At 37.8% G+C, this 23549-nt stretch overlaps 1 protein-coding gene across 1 annotated transcript in view; it reads right to left on the bottom strand.

Moving 5' to 3' along the window:
* prex1 (phosphatidylinositol-3,4,5-trisphosphate-dependent Rac exchange factor 1) overlaps positions 1 to 23549 on the bottom strand; it is a 201458-nt gene that overhangs the window by 104771 nt on the left and 73138 nt on the right. The window contains exons 5-10 of the mRNA XM_073061760.1: positions 22513 to 22617; positions 21943 to 22044; positions 11381 to 11542; positions 8402 to 8535; positions 6619 to 6734; positions 2483 to 2632 (exon numbers count right to left, since the gene is read on the bottom strand). Coding sequence (XP_072917861.1) covers positions 2483 to 2632; positions 6619 to 6734; positions 8402 to 8535; positions 11381 to 11542; positions 21943 to 22044; positions 22513 to 22617 — 769 coding nt within the window. The remainder of the gene's footprint in view (positions 1 to 2482; positions 2633 to 6618; positions 6735 to 8401; positions 8536 to 11380; positions 11543 to 21942; positions 22045 to 22512; positions 22618 to 23549) is intronic.

The raw sequence follows: 23549 nt of genomic DNA on the forward strand, positions 1-23549 counted from the left end.
TGGTTGTAGTTGGTAGCTGAATGTCCAAGGTTACACATTACATTGGAGGGTAGGAAAGTAGACAGACAGGGTGGCCTAATTCTGCTCCTATGTCTTATGAAGGCTTTATTCACTGCCACATGCAGCAGCTCAAGATCTCCATTATATTGAAAAAGTTGCAAATTAAATCCAAGTTACCATTTGGTGCATGTTCACAAAACCTGTTACTTCCTGTTAATACATTATTGATAACTTCACCAAGCTTATTTTCTTTCAACATACACATGCCCAGCTAGGTAGTCCGATAACATATTCACAACTCTAAATACATTTAAGCAGTCACTGATGCAAAATAAAATACAAGGCTATCAAGAAAATGCAACTTCATTTTGAAAAATCAACTAAGGTTCACACATTACTCAAATGGAAAGCTGTGTAAGCTCAACTATTTCAGGAACTATTGACAAATTTGCAATGCACTGTACTTCGTCCACTTATAAATGCAGAATTTCAGACACTCTCTACTAAGGTTAACTTCTATCAGGATAGTTCCCCTGTATCAAAAATAGTCCCTGATGTAATACACATCAAACTTTTGACTTAATTTTCCTGGGTATTATTTTCTACCTCTGACCATATCAAGTTGGTAAACTAATGCCTAATGTCAGGACAATACATAATCTACATTACCAATTTCATGGTTTAGCTTTGAAAATTTGCATGTCTTTTAAATTTGCAAGTACTCAGTGAAGTTGGGGGGACTGAGTGCACTGAGGGTGCTGACGGTAATGGTAAGATAAAGAAATAGATTACATGGCAAATACCGTACATTCACATCTCCATCTGGTTCCAATAGTTCTGAAGTACCTGCGGACCATTCACTGTCATTTGTTTCCTCATTACACAATTCAACAAATATTCACTACGGCATATAGCATGCTTGAAAATTAAAATAAAAAATATTAAGGAGATATATATATATTATAATGGTTTTGATTGAAATTTATTGGAGTAATATGTAAATTGTTAAACATGCAGGTGCAGTTTCTCTAAGGTTACAACCAAGTGAAGGAGACTCCAGTTTTACTTTTGATTTCTCTGTGCTCAACCCAATTCTCTTTAAAACAGCAATAATGCAGTTAACTGTTTAGTTGCCCCTTTCCCTTCATAATCTTGTAAAGAAAATGATCAATGTTTAGTGAATACCAAAACAAGGTATTTGTATCGTAACCTTGTTTTCCTTCAGGATCTTGCAAAGTGAATATATTCATTACAATCCCTGAAATAATATATTGCATCAATTTGTTGTCAATAGACTCTGGACGCCACTCAGGTCTAAAATGCACTGCCTAAAAGCATTCAACTGTTGACCAAATAAAATAGAACAAAGATTATTAATATTTTCAATAAATCTATAAGGCTTTTCACCAGTTGAAGGGGCACAGCTATTCCCAAGCTCTTCAAACATAAGCAACACTATTACGCTATCAGTAAGGAGTTTCTATGTTTCTTCCCAGGAGTGTGTGCCCTGCTCTGCTCTCCTCTCACAGTCTAAAGACGTACTGGTTAGCAGGTTAATTGGTTATTGCAAATTGTCCTGTGATTAGGCTAGTGTTAAATATGTGGGTTGCTGGGCGTGCAGCTCATCGGGCCAGAAGGGCCTGCTCCCTCTGTAAATCTAAATAATAAATAAATATTACGAAACTCATTTTGATGGTGGGAGCAGATGCAATATATACAACAATGCAATTCCAGATGTCAGTGTGGGCTTCAAAGAGATTACAGAAGTGCTCTAGAGGAATTTCAAAAGGCAAAGAGCCATAACATTATACAGGAAACAGGGCCTTCAGTTCACTCACCCATGCATACCAAGATATCCATGTAGCAATCCAAATGGCTTTTAACCATGTAAACGTTTGACTACAGCTTCCTCTGACAGTTCAACCCACATAGCCGACACTGCTTATGTGAAAAACTTGCCGATCCAGTCCCTTTTAAAGCCTTCCACCTATCACCGTAAATTTATATCCTCTCATTTTAGACTTCCCGGGGACAAGACTGTGATCGTCCACCTTACCTATACCCTTCATAATTTTATACACTCATCCTTAAAAATTAGAAGATTTTCTTGAGTAGGACTGCTTAGTTTTCTTTACACCTGATGAGCTGCTGCTCCAAAGTGATTCTAGCCTTCGATATTTGGGCCAACCGCTGGCATATTAATAGACTTTGCTTTGTCACAACATGCAAGTTAGTATCCACATACAGCAACTTTATTTTCAGTTACACTGCAAATCCTGAAATACATAGATTGAAAATAATTTGAGGGACTTTCTTTGCAATGGCCTTCGATACTTGAACTAATTGCAACCTTGTTGCATAAACTTTGAAAGCAGCGAAAGACAACGAAGTAAAACTGCTTTTGCATGTTATTAACCATAAGAATTGTTAAAAGACCTTTTACTTTAATAAAATATAATAACACTGATTACAAATTACTCACTCTCCCTCTGTTCCCGTTCCTTCAGAATTGCATCCAGCCACTTCTGTTTCTCATCAGCCGTTTTGGCCATTAAAACAAACCACTTGTTTTTGGCCGTGTTGTGGATCTTCCAGCCATTTGTCACAGTATAGCCATTGCTGTGGTAATCAGCTATAAATACAACACAGGCAAGTTAGGAATGTTAAAATGTGCTCGCGAACTAAAATTTAACACACACTGATTTTCTTGCCAATTATCTAGATTTACTGAAGCAGCCATATGCCAGGCCCTAACCACGTGTAATGGTGTGATCTTCCTATTGCTAATGATGCTATCTCAAAGTTCAACACTCAAAATAAATTTATTATCCAAGTTAATTTATATCACCATATTCTACCTCAAGATTCATTTTCTCTCAGACATTTAGAGGACAGTAAATAAACGGTAAAATTTATAGGAAAAAATGATCATACTTAACAAAGACTAACAAACATCCAATGTGCAGAAGAGGATAAATTGTGCAAATAATAATTTTTAAAAAGTAAATAATGACTTGTAGAGTCCTTGCAAATGAGTCTATACAGTAGGGTACGGAGTTAGCTCAGAACTGAGGAGAATAAAGTTATCCCCCACCCCAGTTCAGGAGCATCTACAACTCAGGTGCTCAATATTTATTACTTACTTATTACCACTATTTTGTTTTTTTTCTTTTATATTTGCACAATTTGTTGTATTTTGCACATTAGTTGTTTGTCCGTGTTTGCATGCAGCTTTTCATTGATCCTATCATGTTTCTTTGTATATCAATGTCCACAAGAAAATGATTCTCAGGGTAATAGATGGTGACATAGATATACTTTGATAGTAACATTTACTTTGAACTTTGATAGTTATAGGGTTATACACAGCATTTGCCTGTGATACTGCCACCAGTAAGTTTTTTTCACTGTATCTATGAATACATGTACTTGCGCTTATGACAATAAACTTGATTTTACTCGTTGTTGTGGATGTTTATTATATTACACAAACAGCAGGGCAGTGAGTGACATTGGTCAATGGATTGGGACTCTCAAGAGACATGAAAGTGCACACGTATAATGCGGCACTGTGATAGACTTTTGCAATAACGACAATTTGCTCTAGCCATTTTGACTGATCTCGTTCTCCATAAAGCAAAAGGAGGAACAACTTGAGCTCATGGTGTTTTCTTGTGAGCAGAATGTGGCTAAGCAGGTAAAAAATTCCATATTTTCTAAGGCACATGTGACTGAGGCAGAAAAATCCCAATTATCTCAGGTTTCAATGAGTGAGGCCTTGCATCCTATTCCTCCTGTTCAAATATGCAATCCTCTTCTCTCACTTATAACATACCCTCTCATCTCATACATTTTCTTTCTTTCACAGCCAAGGACATTACTTGTCTTGTGGATCCTGCTTCAGTACATAAGCAAGTTGTCTTGGTGTATACAGTGAATAACCCTTAACAGATTTTTGCACCACCATTAGGCTCCACGTCTGTAGGAATATTTGGCTAGTAAGGAAATTACGGGTATGGGCTGAAGTCCTGAACCTACTGGCACTTCAGCAATCCACATGGAACTACCATCCAAGCTGAGCAAAATCCAAACCATTTTTTGCTTCAGGTTTAATGCAAAGTTGGGATAAGTTATGAAGATAACCATCAGAACTTAAATTATTTTCTAAGTAAACAGTACTAGGTACAAGCAGAGAAACAACCTGCAATTAATTATCTGGCAAATGAATCAAATAAAAGATACAATCTCCAGTACAAATTCAACTGATCATATTTCACACCTCGACTTAGACTGTACTGAGCCCCAATTTTGACATTAGATTAGATTAGTTTAGATTGTGAGGACACTCAGTCCTCGTTTATTGTCATTTAGTAATGCATGCATTAAGAAATGATACAATGTTTCTCCAGTATGATATCACATAAACACAAACATTGCAGTCCAATTCAGTGGGATATAAAGAGTGCAGTATTTAGATCCTTAAATCACTGTGATTAATGGATGCAGACAGTAAGTTCATAAGATGTAATGCTTTGATCAGCCACACAGCAGAGCTGCCTGTTAAGCAGGAAATAAGCCAACACACAAAGGTCTTAAAAGCTGCACAATAGAAAGATTAGATTCTCAGTAGCCAACATTGTTTAGAGAACAGGAAACCTTTAAAGGGTAGACAGTAAAATTGCACAAACTAAAACTTCCTCAATTTCTTAACTCTCTAAGTTTCTAAAATTTGCTTCATCCATCAGCACAGTGATAATTAAAATAGTTCAGTCGTTTATGTTCAGATGGTAATGAAGTTTCTTGCTCCTTGGAGCAGAGTATCTGTGAAAAAGGTAGAATAATAGAAATAATCCAAATTATATTAGCAGTAATTTTAGCACTGCTATTAAACATTATATTCATAGGGATTCAAGTATTCAAGGCAGAACATACCAAGAAAATGATTCAAAATAAACCTTTAAACTTGAAATTGATGACAACTTTGTCCACCTTCCTCCAAATATGAGCAGAAATTTTTGTTTAAAAAAGGGATCATTAACGCCTGCAAATTGCATTATCTTAAGAGTATCATTTCATTCTGCCAATACTTAGATGTTACTGAACTAAATGCTGATGTGCCGAAGAAATTCCGCACATTGGCACAGGACTTTAAATTACAGAACCTTTCATGGTTGGAAATTTTGATGCATTAATGCTGTATGGAAAGTTGCAACTTTATTAACTTTGACAGCTAGTGATCTGAAGGCTCAATGCAGGTTAAAAGCTTGAAAGTAATCAATAGCAAAAGAAAATTCCACCAGCTATATCCCTTTTATTAATCACTGTGTGAAAAAAATCTAATCAATAAACACAAGAAATTTTGCAGATTCTGGAAATCCAAAACAACACACACAAAATGCTAGAGGAACTCAGCAAATCAGGCAGCATCTAGGGAAATGAATAAACAATTGATGTTTTGGGCTGAGACCCTTCCTCAGGACTATGAAAGACGAGGAACGATGCCGGAATAAAAAGGTGGATGGAGGAAAAATAGGCTAGCTGGAAGGGGATAGATGAAGTCAGGTGGGTGGGAAAGGTCAAGGGCTGGAAAGATAGAATCTGAAAGGAGGGGAGGGTGGACCACAAAAGAAAGGGAAGGAGGATGCGTCTGAGGGGGGAGGTGATAGGCAGGTGAGAAGAGTAAGGGTCCAGATTGGGGAATAGAAGAGGGGGAGGGATTTTTTTTTAAACCAGAAAGAGAAATCAATATTCATGCCACGAGTTTGGAGGTTACCCAAATGGAATACAAGATGTTGCTGCTTCACTCCAAGGGTAGCCTCACCGTGGCACAAGAGGAGGCCATGGACCGACATGTTGGAACAGGAATAGGAATCAGAATTAAAATGCTTGGCCAACAGAAAGTTCCGGTTTTGGCAGATGGAGTGGAAATGCTCGACAAAGCAGGCCCCCAATTTATGACAGGTCTCATCAATGTATCAGGAGCACTGGGCACAGCAGATTTGCAGGTGGAGTACTGATTCACCTGGAAGGACTGTTTGGGCCCTGACTGGAAGTGAGTGAGGAGGTGAATAGGCAGGTATAGCACTTTGGCCACTTGCAGGGATAAGTGCTGGGAGGGAGATTAGTGGGGTGAATGGACAAGGGAATTATGGGGGGAGTGATCCCTGTGGAAAGTGGGGGGGGGGGCAGAGGTAAAGATATGGCTAGCCATATGATCCCTTTGGAGATGGCAGAAGTTGAAGAGAGTGATGTGGAGGCTCACGGGGTGGTAGGTAAGGGCAAGAGGAACTCTCTCACTGTTAAGACAGCGGAAAGATCGGGTGAGCATCTCAGGAAATAAAGGAGATGTTGGTAAGGGCAGCATCAATGGTGGTCAATGAGACAACAACCAATTTTGTTGTTCAATTTTCTGCATCCAGTAGATATTACAGTCCCTTGCTCAAGCTCAACTGAATTGTATAGAATTGGAGGTCATCAGAAGGCATTCTGTGAAGGCTTGCATTTAATAAAAGATTCAGTAAGTGACAGGGAGGAAATTCAAGCAAGCACTGATCACTTTAAACAGGATTGTGAAGAGAAAGGGGTAACTCAACAGTCAACTACAAGACACAATGATACCTGTTCCATCTTCAACATGCTCCACTTCCATAACCTCTGTATTGATTCTTCCACGAAAAATATATTGGGCTCCATTCATAGATTTGGTGCGCTTAGTTGATTTTTTACCAGAAACTCTAAAACAAGAAAAGAAATGTGCATTTCCAGAAATAATAATTCATTTCAATCAACAGGCCTGAAATTAAATAAATATGTGGTGAACTGAAGTGCTTCAGCATGAGGGACAGGAAGGATACAGAGCTTCAGCTGGCAAACCGCCTACTTTGATGTTGTTTCCAAGTAGCTTGAAGTTATACCACAAGTTAAGCAAATGGAAATCAGAACTCAGACTTCATGCAAGTGTTCCAGTTCACAAGCATGATTTCTCATCTCCGTTAAGGCTCAAACAAAAATATCATTGAATGGCATTACCATCAAGTCTAGAATTTGACGATATAAAGTCATTCAAGCACCACCTCCCTGATATTTGTGCATAAAAAAATCTTAACTAGAGTATGCAGATCTTGCTCATAAATTGTACTTTGATGCTCACCTACAATTTTCTAACACACCTGTATCACCATTTCTTATTATAGGGCATGCAGGTGCAATTTTAAAGCAGAGCTCGGAAAATGTGTGGTTCTTTACAATTTTATGACTTCAAACACATAATTAAATAAAATTGTTAATTTAACAACTGGACAATGCTCAAGCACTTCCGAAAAAAAACTGCTCAGAAGTATCAAACATTTCAATAAATAACGTGGACTTCAGCTTGAGGCATCAATGATTTCTGCTGGCAATATGTCATGAAGAAATATGGAATGATCAGCTGATCCTGCATAGATTTAGAAACAAAAGCCACATCAACACAGCTGAAAATGTAGGGAAGTTACCAATTTTCATTTCCAAATCCTGTAAATGCTGATGCAATTTGAAACTACGTTTCCTTCCTCCTGTTATGACTCACAGTGCCTTCACCAGAAACAAAAGTACAACTACCTTTCACTGGACAAATCCGTTAATTTACCTAAACAAATGCAATTTGTGGTAACTTATCCCACAACTGGAGTTCTATCCCCAGAATCAGCATCCCCAGACTGGAGGCAAACAACAATTTCAGTGATGACATTCAGTGAAGGACACATTCATGATCATATGTCACCATTAGTACCTTGGAAAAATGAATTATTTATATCCTCAAGCCTGTATTATTTATTTATATAGTGGATGAACTACACTCACCTTTGTCACATAAATTTACTTAATATACATCTAAAAGGGATTTAAAATTAATGGAATTGCCATCAATTGTCATTGGAGTAAAGGGTCCCAAGCTCCTGTAACCCTTTACACATTCAAGTGATTCCCAGCCTAAAACCTTGGTCAAAATACTTAAAACAGTGAGACACTTTACTGAGATTTGATTCAAAATACATGACAATGAGAAAAACAAATCAGCTAAATTTCAAGATATATAGATGCAATTCGCGTAATCTTCCCTCAATATGTGGAGTCCTAGCATCACTTCAAGTGTATTTTGCATTTCACCAGGCTGATAAATCCTTCCAGGGTTCATTCAGTTCCCTAATTTCCAGTTATGAACTGACCGGGGCTGAGGGGCTGCACAGATGGATGTCACTCTCAAATAGGACAGCAAATGTACAAAATAATGAAACCCAAACTATAGAATTGTGTTTCTGATTATGAAAGGTGAACAGAATTAATTTCATCCCGAGGTCAAAAGTTAGCAATTTCTGGTGCATTTCAGGTTGTCATTTGACAGTTCCTAATCATACCTTACCTGGACTTCCTTTTGCAGTACACTAGTAAGTTATCAAACAAAAAGAAAACACGCTCCTGAATATTTCCAGCTGAGATTTTCAACAATGGACCTTGTTGCAGTAGTTCAGTACAAATATCCGTCAGATTTGAACCCTGGCCAAAAATAAAATGAGGAAAACCTAATGATATTCATCTCACAACAGCTTATGTGCAGTTATCAATATCTACATTGTGGAAAAAAACTGGAGGAAATAGAATTGCCTCATTGACTTGTTTGCTTTTCTTATGTTAATGGCAACTGAAAGAAATTTTTAAGAGGAAGTTTACAGTTGAATTTTTTCAAACATAATCCTCATCTAGACACCAGGTTACAATTTTTATAATTGAAAGATAGGGAAGAATGTAAGTTGCAAAACCTTCAATTCCTCTATGTAAACCCTGCAAATGGTACAACTAATTGCAGAATTAACAAAACATGTACCCCTTCAAATAATCTTGTTATCAAACCTGAAATCTTTCTGGAGAAAAAGATAAACAGATGGCCAAGACAACATTGTATTCTCCAGTTCCACAGGAACATAAAGAATCACAGGGCCATATTGCATACCATATGTGTTTAAGATAATGACAATAGCCTGAATGCATAGATCATACATGATCTATTAAACCATGCAGCATGCTGTGAGTGGTCTGCATTAACATATAAACCATCAGGTTGTATCATTTTCCATTTGTCTTGCTAACTTCCAATTTTCAATCGTGAAACATCAAGCTAATGACATTATAAACTTGCTAAAAAGGTGGGTTCCAGCTAGTGCTCTCAAGTTTGCATGTACTATGAAATGCGCAGAATTTCCTCAAGCTGCTCTGGTTCCCTCCCACATTTCAAAACCATGCAGATTTGTGCATTAATTAGCCTCAGTAAATTGCACCTAGTATGCAAGTGAAGGATTCTGGGAAGAGCTGGCAGGAACATGGGAAAAATAAAATGTAACTTGAAGGACAGTTCAGCTGATGAGTCAAAGGACCGGCTTCTGGTCTATGCCACTCCGTGACAGGCAAATTACTGGTGTTCCTGACACCTAAGCTTAATGCCCTGTCCTACAAACACCACTTCCCCAACTTGCTCTACATCTTTAAAATAATACCTGAAACCCCTCTCTTAGTACCTCTTCATTACCATATGCTTCACAGAGATGACAATGCACAAGGGACTCTGAAGTGTTTTATGATAAGCATGTGTCAATGTTATCTTGATTAATACATCTCATCACTTCTCCATTTCCTTATACATCATTTTTCTTGAGAAATAAGCTCCCTGTTTAGATACATTTCAATGCATGACTATGTGAATCTGGTCAGCCTTAAAACACTCAGCAGCCTATTTTTTTCAAGACAGGAGATACTTCTTCCTGGCAGACAATTACATCATCTCTCCAGATGCTGCCAAGTAAAGGAATAAGTTGAAACAAAGGATTTCATTTTTTTGTTAACAATAGGCCATAAAAAGCATTAACAGCTTTTCAGAAATAACCTTTGCAAAGAGATACAAGTGCACTCACCTTGCACCTTGCTATTTTAAGACTAAATATTAACACCACATTAGCCTATGACAGAGCTGCGTCTCAGGATGATAGAGAATAACTGAATTGATTATTAAATTGACAGTAATATATAGCCAAGTTCATAAATCTTAATATATAACACAAAATCAATGTGCTGCAAATTATTTGTTTCCAAAGATCATTTGAATTAAAAAGACATTGGCCAGGGGTAGTGGATGGTGTCCAGTTAGACATAGGGGAGCTGACATGAACCCTACAGAGACTTCAAAGACTGCAGATGCTCTAACCTACAGCATTAATGAAAACTGCTCAAAGGCCAACTGCCAGTTAAGATGACATCTAGGTACAATGCTCCTTCAGTTGATATCTTCAGGATAGATCATGAAACCATACATTTCACTTCTTTTTTATGCCTTTTATACTTATTTTTCATCTTGGATGTGATTCTGGAACCGCTGGAGCCTGTGATTTGCAGTTTGGAGATTGTTCGTGTGTTTCAGTGCTCTGCAGTCTCCAAGAGGATTCCAGAAGGTAAAGGCAGTGTGTGCGAACTTCATGGCGGGTAGGTTGTGGCACAGGGCATGAGCCAATGTTTCACTCCATTTCACCAATTAAATCTTTCATTGTGCACTGATTACAGCAATGAGGAAGATTGAAATATCAAGGCGAATGTGGAAGATGAGCGTCAGCTGCCTGCCGTTTGATTGCTGGAGATCGCTCTGCTACCAGACAGGGGAGAGCCTGCTTCTATGCCCGGAGAATGTTACCCAGATTTTCTGCATTTTGGATATGGCCTTCGACTATAGACTTTTCTTTAGTCTTATAGTTTTTTTTTACCCAATTCTGTGTTTTTCTCCTGCTCTTTCACATTTTATTTGTGCGGGGAGGAGATTTGGGGATTGATGTGTCTATTCTCTTTTTGTTCCATTTTTGAGTGGGGAGGTAGTAGTCGGGGGTTGATGATTGTGCTGCCGTTGTTTTCTTTCTCTGGTTTCATGGCTAACCGGAGAAGAAGAATTTCAGGGTTGTATACTTCGATAATAAATTAACCCTCTGAACCTTTGAATCTTCGAATTCAATGTGTCAGGCAGCATCTGTGGAGGCAAAGGAAGAGTCAACATTTCAGATCCTAATACAGGATCTCAAACTAAAATGTCAACCATTCCTTTTCTCCACAGATGCTACCTAACCCATTGGGTTCCTCTAGCAATTTGCTTATTTTTTTTTATTTTATTGAGATACAGCGCAGAATATGCCCATCCATCTCGCCCTTCAAGTGGGGTACCCAGTAATTTCTAAAATTACTACATATGTGAATATGTCTTTACAATTCCAAGAAGTAGACATTTCATTCTGCACATAAGGACAACTTGGAAAATGGCGTTAAATCCATTAAAAAGGTACTGTTATATCCTCGGCCTTGCAGATCATACCTCCCATCCTTCAATTGACGACTGCAAGTGCTCCAAAGCTTCAAGCTTCTCCATCTGCCTCTTTGTTTCGTTAATATTTGTACACACCGTCTTCATTGCCTGCAAGGCCTCCGCTACTGCTGCGCTATCACCATGTTTTTTGGGAGTCCTTTTCAACAGCTCCTACAAAAATATAAATCATACTTCAATCATAGACCAAGAGTCTCAACCATCAGATCTTAAAAAAAAATATTGACAACTGCTTTGGAGAAAGATACATTTTGATAGATCATTGTTGGCTTAAAAGACAAAAGTCAATTTCATTAACAATTTTGATCAAGAGCCACATTTCCCACAGGTTCCAACAATTCCCTATTTCTTTTCTTCCCAATCAGATCAACTTGAGGTCTGTTTGTTAAGAAATATATATTTTAGCACATTCCCATATGCTTACAGTCACCAAGATCAAAGAACATTCTATCAAAATTTACAATTTAGACAGAGTACAAAGTAAAAACTAGCCTGCAGAGTAATCATCCAGGCATCAACATGGAAGTCCCTGATCAAGACAATCTCACAATCTGGATTGCTACATCTATTTCTATTGTGAGATTCCTTGTACATTGTCTTGATGAAGAATGTAGAATCATATATAAAGTCGTGCAGTTAATTGTTCAGTCCTAAAGCAACATCCACTTGCAACAATATAAGTGTCATTAACATTTTTTACCTCCTCCTTCTGTTTCCCCCTCATATTTTGCAGGAAGTAGTTTACATAAACAGGTTCGAGTATCTTTGGAATTTGAAACAATTTTCAGGGCTCATTTTTCAATAATCCAAGAACACTCAATGTTTAGACCAGCTGTTTCTTCTCCAAAGTCATCAAACATAAGGTTCTTCAGTTTTACATTGTTACCATTTAGAAGCTTCATTTGGCATCTCTGCTTATTTTCTTTTAATATAAAGCTTGATAGGCTTCTCATGATATTGTGTCCACAAATAAGGACAAGGTTTTACAGATGGTCAAGAACACACAAGAAAAATCAGAACACAAATGGGCCACCTGAATTCTTTAAGCCTCCTTCATTCAATTTGATTGTGATTGGTTATACCCCTCTCGTCTAGGCTTCAAATGTTCACCAACATACATCAACTTTCTGCCTTTTAGCTAAACACCTTGTTCCTCCAATTATTAGCTTCCATTTGTTGTAATTAGGTGTCACCCACTGATCATGTCACATTCGCAGTTGGTCCTTTTTGTTCTGCCTCTGCTTTGCAATTTTATTTTTCATTCAAGTTTTGTTTTTCTTTGGTATTAAATTTATAGTTGACATTCTGACCCCAGCCTCAAAATTCTTAAATTTCCAAGTTCAAAACAACTAACACAGAATAACTTTAGGATCCTTCTAGAAAAAGCAAGCCATGCTTGGAAGAGGCAATGCAAATTTCTCAATGTGCCCTCATATTGGAAGGAACAAACAATCATCTCCATGGTCTTTTGAGATGTTAATGGATGACAGTTCAGGTAATCAGACAGATAATCCTAAATTAGTAATCTCAAAATAAATTCCAGATTTAGATCATGGGTTGGGGGACATGGGCAAGAATTTGCACATTCCACTGTGATACTTTTCGTGGAATGCATCGTAGCAATGTACAGAAACGTTTTTCCAAACAAAACAAAGCAAAAATCAATAGGGTGGGCAGAGATTATCTCAGAATAGATACACTCTAGGGACTTTCATAAATTTTATGTACAAATCAAACAGCTCTCCAGTATTTATATTCCTGAATTTAGTTGCCACCTATTTGTTCAATTGATCAGGGAAAAATTGAACCATCTGCATTCCTGAAACAGTAATCAGAGGATTGAATGCACACTCAATATTAACTACTACCCCTTGAGACAAAGGGAAACTAGATCTACGTGTTAAAAGATGATGTGCATGAACGATGGTTTGAGAGCTACCACACTGAAAGCTTTCCCTCGACCTGTCTGAAGTTCCTTCATCCTAGAGCTAGGATCCCACTCGTCATCCACCATCCTTTTAGACTTTCTACCATCAGGCAGGAGACTCCAATCCATTAAAAAAAGCAGTCAGGATGGGAAACAGTTTCTTCTCTCAGGCCATTAGGCTTCTGAACTCCCTGCCACATCACATTCAAAGTGTCACTGGTTAAGCCAATCGGTACATTACGATATTTAATTTAGGCACTTTCAGTTGTTATTTATGCATGATTCATCTGTAGATTTCATCCTTACATTTCAGAGGTTATCGTGTGTTATGTGTACTTTACGCCCTGTTTCAGAGAAATGTTGTCTCATTTCTATATACATTATATATATGTATATAGTTACGGTAAATGACAATAAACTTGAATTCAGAATTTTCAAAATAGAGGTAAATACAGATCAGCAGAAACATTCAGTACAAAACTGGGGCAATGCTTCAGATGCAGATGTCTATATTTGAGGACGGGGAAGCAGAGTTGTCAAAAAAAAACACACAACACTGGAACCAACTCAACAGCTTTGGCAATTATTTTTTTCAGTAAAATGTTAGTTTATGAACATTAAAGTATTAATTATGTCCAGTAGAGCTTACAATAGCTCTGTAGATTTTAATGGCCACCAGCTGTGAAATGAAAGCATTCTCTCTTCTGTGAAAATTACTAAAGACTAATCATATAACATTCAGCAAAACCTGGCACTGCAGTACAGGGTTAAGTATTTAAAAGGAGCCAGCTATTGCTGGCCCTGGGACATCTTATTTTGGGAAGCTAATGAATGCTGTCATCATCATCAACGGAGTGCCTCTTCCCAGTTCCAAATCAAACTCAAGGTATTACGCTTAACTACAGTTAAAGGAACTCAGCAACAACTGAATTCAAACACAATATTAAAGCCAGGGAGTTGTTTTATTTGTACAACACTTAAAATGTTTGCAGAAACAATAGATACTCTTACAATTATAAACATAATACCATGAAGCTTCTGAAAGAGATTTGTTACACTTTGAGAATTACATTTCTGCCTTAGTTTTCTTAATAAGTTGCACTGAATGCACAAAGACTTCAAAGAGGGAAAAATATTGCTTAACCCATTAGAAATGAGAGCTAACTGGCAAGTAATCCAAAGGCTTCAAATGAATACTGATCAGCAGCTTTCTTTGGATATTTCAATTAAACAAAGACTGCATTAGTACCCCAAACGGGGTCTGGGTGTTTGATGATGGAGACAAAGCTTAGCACAAAATTATATTTTACTGTTCCTACTAATGTTCGCAACTTGAAAGTATTACATAATTAATATTAGTTCATTTTCAAGCAGTCAAGTGGTTCATTTCCATTATGCTAACACTACTTACAGTACTGCACAAGACAGAAGAACAAACCACAAGGATTAATACCATATTCTCAGTAGCAACTAACTTGAAACTCAGTCCAAGTTAATGCATAATAACTGTGCCTGCTTCAGGCCTCTCGTAGCATGCAAGTATCACGCTCCAGTACAGATGCTGCAAGTTTAAAAGATAAACTGTAAACTATAAATGCTTTGAGAGGTTGGTTATGACTAGATTGAACTCCTGCCTCAGCAAGGATCTGGACCCATTGCAATTTGCCTATCGCCACAATAGGTCAACGGCAGACACAATCTCAATGGCTCTCCACACGGCTTTAGACCACCTGGACAACACAAACACCTACGTCAGAATGCAGTTCATCGACTATTACTCAGCATTTAATACCATCATTCCCACAATCCTGATTGAGAAGTTGCAACACCTGGGCCTCTGTACCTCCCTCTGCAATTGGATCCTCGACTTCCTAACTGGAAGACCACAGTCTGTGTGGATTGGTTATAACATATCCTCCTCACTGACGATCAACACTGGCACACCTCAAGGGTGTGTGCTTAGCCCACTGTTTGACTCTCTAGACACACATGACTGTGTGGCTAGGCATAGCTCAAATACCATCTATAAATTTGCTGGCATTGTTGGTAGAATCTTGGGTGGTGACGAGAGGGCATACAGGAGTGAGATATGCCAACTAGTGGAGTGGTGCCACAGCAGCAACCTGGCACTCAATGTCAGTAAGACAAAAGAGCTGATTGTGGACTTCAGGAAGGTTAAGACGAAGGAACACATACCAGTCCTCATAGAGGGATCAGAAGTGGAGAGAGTGAACTACTTCAAGTTTCTCAGTGTCAAGATCTCTGAGGATCTGACCTGGTCCCAACATATCGATGTAGTTATAAAGAAAGCAAGACAGCGGCTATAATTTATTAAGAGTTTGAAGAGATTTGGCATATCACAAATACATTCAAGAACTTCTAAAGTTGTACCGTGCAGAGTATTCTGACAGACTGCATCACTGTCTGGTATGGAGGGGCAACTGCATAGGGCTGAAAGAAGCTGCAGGAGGTTGTAAATTTAGTCAGCTCCATCTTGGGCACTAGCCTACAAAGTACCCAGGACATCTTTAGTGAGCAGTGTCTCAGAAAGGCAGCGTCTATTATTAAGGACCTCCAGCACCCAGGGCATGACCTTTTCTCACGGTAACCATCAGGTAGGAGATACAGAAGCCTGAAGGCACACACTCAGCAATTCAGAAACAGCTTCTTCCCCTCTGCCACCCTATTCCTAAATGGACATTGAAGCCTTGGACACTCTCATTTTTAAAAAATATATACAGTATTTCTATTTTTATACATTTAAAAAAATCTATTCAATTATATGTAATTGATTTACTTGTTTATTTATTATGTTTTATTTTATTTATTATTATTTTTTCTCTCTTCTAGATTATGTATTGCATTGAACTGCTGCTGCTAAGTTAACAAATTTCGCGTCATATGCCGGTGATAATAAACCTGATTCTAATTCTGATATTTCAATAAATATAAGGTAGGTGCTGGTATCATATACCTTCTTCAATAGTAACAAAGTTGAAAGTAAGAGTACATAAACGTCACCATATACAACCCTGAGATTCATTTTCTTGTGAGCATACTCATAAATCCTTAACAGAGCAACAACCAACTCACTGAATGTCAGCACCATTTTGGGTATTCAACTTGTGTACAAAAGACAACAATCTGCAAATACGAAAAGAAAAAACAATAATAATAAATAAATAATAAAAATCGAGAACCTGGGATGATGTGTCCTTAAAAATGAGTCCATATGTTGTGAGAACATTTCAACAATGGGGAAAGTGAAGCTGTGTGAAGTTATCCCCTTAGGTTCAAGAGCTTGATGATGCTTGATAGGCAATAACTATACCTGAACGTGGTGGTGTAAGTCCTGTACCTTCTTCCTGATGGCAGGAGAGAGAGGAGAGCATGTTCTGGATGGTGAGGGTCCCAATGATGGATGCTGCTTTCCTGCAACAACATTTGGTGCCAATGTGCTCAATGGTGGGGATGGCTTTATCCATGATGGACTAGGCCGTAGGACTTTCCTTTCAAGGGCTTTGGTGTTTCCATGCTAGGCTGTGATGCACCTGGCCAATACACTCTCCCTACACATCTAACAGTATCTGTCAAAGTTTTAGATGTCATGCCAAATCATCACAAACTCCTAAGGAAGTAGAGGGGCTGCAGTGCCTTCTTCATAATTGCACTGACGTGATGGGCACAGGACAGGTCCTCCAACATGTTAACACCGAATTATTTAAAGTTGCTGACCTTTCCACCTTTGATCCTCCAATGAGGACAAGTTCATGGACCTCTGGTTTCCTCCTCCTAAGTCAATAATTAGGTCCTTCATCTTGTCAAATTATGAAGTACTTGTTGTGGCACCACTCAGCCAGATTTTCAATCTCTCTCCTATATGCTGATTCATCACCACCTTTAATTTGGCCTACGACAGTGGTGTTGTCTGCAAATTTGAATATGGCATTGGAGCCATGTTTAGCCACAGTCATAAGTGTAAAGCAAGTAGAGCAGGGGCGAAGCACACAGCTTTGGGTGCACCCTTGCTGATGGAGACATTGGAGGAGATGCTCTTGCCAATCTGAACTGACCCGAGTCTGCAAGTGAGGAAATCGAGGATCCTATTATAGAAGAAAGCATTGAGGTCAAGTTCTTGAAGCTTTTGACTAGTTTTGAGCAGATGATGGCATTGAATGCCTAGCTGTAGTTGATAGAGAACATTTTGACCTATGCATCTTTGCTGTCGAGATGTTCCAAGGTTGAATGTAGAGCCATCTGCTGTGGACCTGTTGGTCCAGTAAGCAATTTTGAGTGGACCCAAGTCATTTCTCAGGCAGGACTTGATATGCTTCATCAGCAACCTCTGAAAACATTTCTTCACTGTGGATCGAAGTGTTGCTGGATGACAGTCACATTACCATGTTCTTCCTAGGCACCAGTATAACTAAAGCCTGTTTAAGCAGTTGGGTACCGCAGACTGCCAAAGCAGGAGGTTAAAGACCTCCATGAACTCCCCAGACAGTTGATCAGCACAGGTTTTTAGTACTTGGCCACGTAAGCTGTCTGGGCCAGATGCTTTTCATGGGTTCACCCTCCTGAAGGCTGCTCACAGAGATAGAGATAACAGGATCATCAGGGGTTGTGGAGTTTGTGATGATTCCTCCATGTTTTAATGGTCAATGCGATCATAGAAGGCATTGAGCTTACCAGGAAATGAAGTCCTGTTGTTGTCTCATTTGATTTAACTTTATAAGAGGTGATAGTACTCAAACCCTGCCACAACTATCGAGCATCAAACATTTTGAAGAAATGTTTCCAAATATTTCATTCTTCAATGTTTGTAAATTAATGAGTATGATACACTTCATTGGTCAGAGCTCTGAATATCAAATTTAAAAATTAATGCTGCAGTTTATATATAAACAAAAACTTCTGCTTGGCTACATTTGGAGAAAGTCTGTAGTTCTGGCCACTGCATTACAAGAAAGATTTGGAAGCTTTGCAGAGAATGCCGAAGAGATACATCATTTGTTGCCTAGAATAGAGAGCAGTAACTATAAGGAGAGTTTATGGCAACATGGCAGCAAAGTAGTTAGCACCAGTGTCAGCTGCAAGATTGGAGTTCAATTCTTGCCGCTGTCTGTAAGGAATTTGTACTTTCTCCATATAAGAGCATGGGTTTCCTCTGGGTGCTTCTGTTTCCTCCCACATTCCAAAAAATGTACAGCTAGAGTGAGTGACCTGTGGGCACGTTATGTTGGTGCCAGAAGTGTAGCATCACTTGTGGGCTGCCCAGCACATTTCTCACTGATTTGATTTGATGCAAATGACGCATTTCACGTATGTTTCAATGCACATGTGACAAATCTAATCTTTAGACAGACATAGATAGCTTTCCCTCAAGTGCAGCTTGAAAACCTGACAGAATAATGTAAAATTAATACATAGATAGTATAGTCGGTCAGAGTCTTCTTTTCTCAGGATACAAATGTCAACTATAAGAGAGTTTTAGTTGAGGACACAGAAGATGTACATCTTTTTGTTTTTTTATTAAACACTCATAGAACTTGGTAGGTGTCAGAAACACACTTTCAAGAGAGAGGTGGAAGATAAATAACAACTATTATGAAACACCAAGGCAAACACAAAACCTTGCACAGGCAAATGGCATTAGGCTAGATTGTCATCAAGGTTGACATAAACGTTGAGGAACTCCACCATGGACAGTCCCAAGCCAGGCTGCAAAAAGGAGGAGGGATGGGCATGGGGCTAGCAAAACCATCCCGTAAAAACCCAGAGCTAGAGAAGTGGAGTGCTAACAGATGCTCCAAAGACCTCATCACTGAGAGAGTAAGGATCGAATAAGATAGTGGTCTACGCCCCAGTAAGGGTGATGGTCTTAGGAAATATTGTGGGCCAAAGAGCCTTTTCCTGCAAGTACTTTTCTATGCACTGTAACATTATTTTGCATTAGTAAGACATTGTTATCAAGACCGATACTGACTAGTCATCCAATCAGGGGAGGAGAAAATCAAACCAGTTAGTTAAGTAAAGCTACTTTCTGAAGACATATCCACTTCCTGGACATTAGCACTTTGTATAGTTCAGCTGAATGAAACCAAGCTTAATTTGAACATAATCCCCAAATGTTTCTGCATGAAGAAATACCATAGAAAGCTGATAACCTCATCAAAATAAACAGATGGTTGCTATTTGGTGAATTAGAATTCCCATTTGAAACATGATTTTTGCACTTAATAATGAAACAAAAATGCACAGGCAGCATTAACAATGAATTATAGAAATGCTTGGTGCATAGCATAAAGTTGTCTACATATCATTGAGAGCCTCATAAAACAATTTGACCTTCCAAGAGCATCACATTGAAGGTGAAGGTTATAAATAAATGCCTCATTAAGTATTTAACATTTCACAAACACGCAGAGAAGTGAATAAGCTGTCTCTGTAAGGCCAGGAGGGGAGATGAGATCAAATTTGTCAATTTTTGTTTTATTTTTATGGCATGATTCTCGATTCAGGGAGAAGAACATTTTCAATGTCAACAGAAACTTTCTAGTAAAATGTAGCATATGACAAGGTAACTTTCAAACACTGTAATATAATGGAAGCATTTAATGCTAATTTCTTGGAGCAAGGATCTATTGTTGCATTAACTGCACCAATTGTTACCTATGGACCAGATATCCATCCATATAATAATCCTCTTGGGGAAAGAGGAAAAATATACAGTCAGCATTGTATCAGATTATTATCACACGATCATTTCCATTTCCCCCTCCTCATTATGACATGAAGTATCTCCATTTAATTTAATTGCTACAGGAAATGTACATTTTTGGTGACAAAGAAAAAGTTGTTCTCTGGTGGGAAAAATGCACTAATTTATAAAACAGACTTTCTCATTCTCTCTGAGAGGTGAAATTTGTCATTAACTTTAAGTTCTGAATTGTTGCAAGTTACCTGGAAAGTAAAATGCAAGCAACCATGGGTAACAGATTCCAGCAACAATGGTAAATCATGGCCAAATTACAGATCAAGTATAAATACTCACCTTTGCGCAGAAAGTCAAATAAGAAAGAACTCTGCTTTAAAAGTGGTTTATAATCCACAGGAACTGTGAAATTCAGTAATGCCAGATTAATTTTATCTAACCATCTACCATGTATTCTTATCCAAGAGAAATTGCAGAAAAAAATATTGAAAATGCTTTCTGGATATTATTTACTAATAACCTATCTATTAATGGAACTATACATCTAATAAGATTAAATTGAAGTGCCACATTTTATTGCCAAATCAGAAGAGGTCATGCTGAAACTATATTCGCTTCATAAAGGTGACTTTGTTTAAAGTTATTATTAATCAAATACTGGCCTTGGACATACAAGTGAAGAACTACATAAAATATATTTTTTAATTATGCCTTTAACCAAGTTTTCAAAAAATCTGCAGTAAAATAAAGGTAGTAATTTCAATTTTACTTGCTCATCACACCAACTTCAAGATGAGGGAAAGGAAAAATGTCTGGATCATAGAAACAAGCCCTTTGGCAAAATTTGTCCATGCTGCTAACTGAATTAGTCTCATAGCCCACTAAATTTTCCCTATCTATGTGCCTACCCAAATGTCTCTTGAAAGTCTTAATTGTCCCTGCCTCTACTATGAACGTTGACAGTGCGTCCACCCTCTGAAGGAAAACATTGCCTCTCAGGTCCAGTTTAAATCTCTTCCCTCCCACTTTTAAAGGAGGCCCGACCAATGTCTAGTACAGCTGTAACATGCTGGTCTACCCCTGTACTTAAGATCCTGACTGATTAAGGCAAGCAAACCCAAGACCTTCTTCACCACTCTGTCTAGCTATATCACCAAACACTGTAATTGTTGGTACAATTACAAAAAGTTGGTACTTCCACATTTTTCTCTGCAGTTCCTTCCATATACCCACCATCCTGTGTAAAAGTTTTGTTCCTCAGATCCCTTTTAAATCTTTCCCTCTCGCTTTAAATCTATGTTCTCTAGTTTTTAAATTCCCCTACTCAGGGGAAGAAGATATGATCATCAAATAATCACCACAAAGCACAATAAAATAAAAGGAGAAAACTCAATCCACTCCTTATTCATTTCATTTATTTTCTACTGTTTGATTCACCTCATTCCCCGTCCAAATCCAATTTTACCACTGCCTTCTAAGTGTGCTCAACTCAAATACCATACTTAGCTCTGAGGCCCCAGCAAGGCTATGGAAGATCAAGCAATGAATGCTTTTTTTTAACCTCTGGGCGTTTTTGGCTTAAGACAAAAGATAATGAAAAGATACAGTCAGCCTAACTTGATAAACATGGGTTCATTTACACCAGAAATTCTGATGAACCAACAGAATCATGGTAGTTAAAAAAAAATGAGTTTCATCCAAATGACTGACAGTCTTAAAAAAAATCAAAGATAAGCCTCTGAATAATAATTATTATACAATATTATTCAATTTACTCTATTTTCTTCTATTAATCCAACCAGAATAAACTGCAGATAAGGCAGATCTGACTTCACATATTAACCAATATGTGGACAAATAATAAGGTAATGAAGAGTTCATTAATTTTGTTGAATTCCATAGGTTTTGTACCTTCAGCAGTAGAGGATATTTACAGATTCTCTGTATTGGAGTGAGCAAGTAGCCTTCCAGTGGAATATCAGTGGTCTTCATTCCTCCCAATACCATGCAATTCTAAAACAAAGAAAAATTGTTAGGACTAATACATTTTCTATAAATAGCATTTCAAAAGACTATAGAAAAGATCTCAATTAACATGTATTGATTACACCATCTTCATTTGCAAGCATTTAAATCAAACTCCCTTAAAGAAAGGAAGTAAATCTCTTGGTTACAGAAAATCTTTATTTGCTTAATAAAGGTGACTTTATTTAAAGTTATTATTAATCAAATACTGGCCTTGGACATACAATTGAAGAACTACATAAAATATATTTTTTAATAATGCCTTTAACCAAGTTTTCAAAAATCTGTAGTAAAATAAAGGTAGCAATTTCAATTTTACTTGCTAATTTAATTTATCAACTTAATGAGATCTACTGGAAAGGCAATAGAATCAAAACCAGTCTACTTGACCACACATTGCAAATATTTTTCAACAAACACATACAGCTTAATTCTAGTGTGACCACACATGCTTACCAAAATCATAGTCCGCACTTCAGGTATTTTGTTCAATTCCATTAGAAGTCTCAAAGCCTTTTCATGGTTGCTACAATATTCTTGATAGACACAAAATCGATCTTTCTACAATACAAAGATATTACTGATGTTACAATGATAATAAACATACATAAGTACTGCATTATGTTAAGGTTAGCTTTGGTTGAAGTAGATTTGGTGGAAGACAAACATATGCGGAAGCAATTATTTAACAAGTAAAGACAATGGGCAGTTAACGAGACCATTGATCAAGGATTAAGAGAGTTTAGTTAAATAACAATATCTTTAAATTCAACTCATATTTGGCAACTGACAAAATATACACGGACTTTTTATCCATACACTTTGGGTTCTATTTTAAGTATCTCACATTGAATTTTTTTTTAAATGAAGGAATTTTTTTGCTTGTATTGCTGCTCTGTTCTGGAGCCTAAAAAGTATTCTCCTATTAGTGGGATATTGATAGGATGCAAAACTGGGCTAAGAAGTGGTAGATGGAGTTCAACCCAGATAAGTGTGAGGTGGTTCATTTTGGTAGGTCAAATATGATGGCAGAATATAGTATTAATGGTAAGACTCTTGGCAGTGTGAACGATCAGAGGGATCTTGGCATCAGAGTCCATAGTATACTCAAAGTTGCTACGCAGGTTAACTATGTGGTTAAGAAGACATGCAATGCATTGGCCTTCATCAATCATGGGATTGAGTTTAGGAGCTGATAGGTAATGTTGCAGCTATATAGGACCCTGGTCAGACCTTACTTGGAGTACTGTGCTCAGTTCTGGTTGTCTCACTACAAGGAGGATGTGGAAACCATAAACAGGGTGCAGAGGAGATTTACAAGGATGTTGCCTGGATTGGGGTGCATGCCTTATGAGAATAGGTTGAGTGAACTCAGCCTTTTCTCCTTGGAGTGATGGAGGATCAGAGGTGACCTGATAGATGTATATAAGATGATGAGAGGCATTGATCACGTGGACAGTCAGATATGGCTGAAATGGCGAGCACAGTTTTAA

Source organism: Hemitrygon akajei, chromosome 11, assembly GCF_048418815.1.
Source record: "Hemitrygon akajei chromosome 11, sHemAka1.3, whole genome shotgun sequence".
NCBI classification, from domain to species: Eukaryota; Metazoa; Chordata; class Chondrichthyes; order Myliobatiformes; family Dasyatidae; genus Hemitrygon; species Hemitrygon akajei.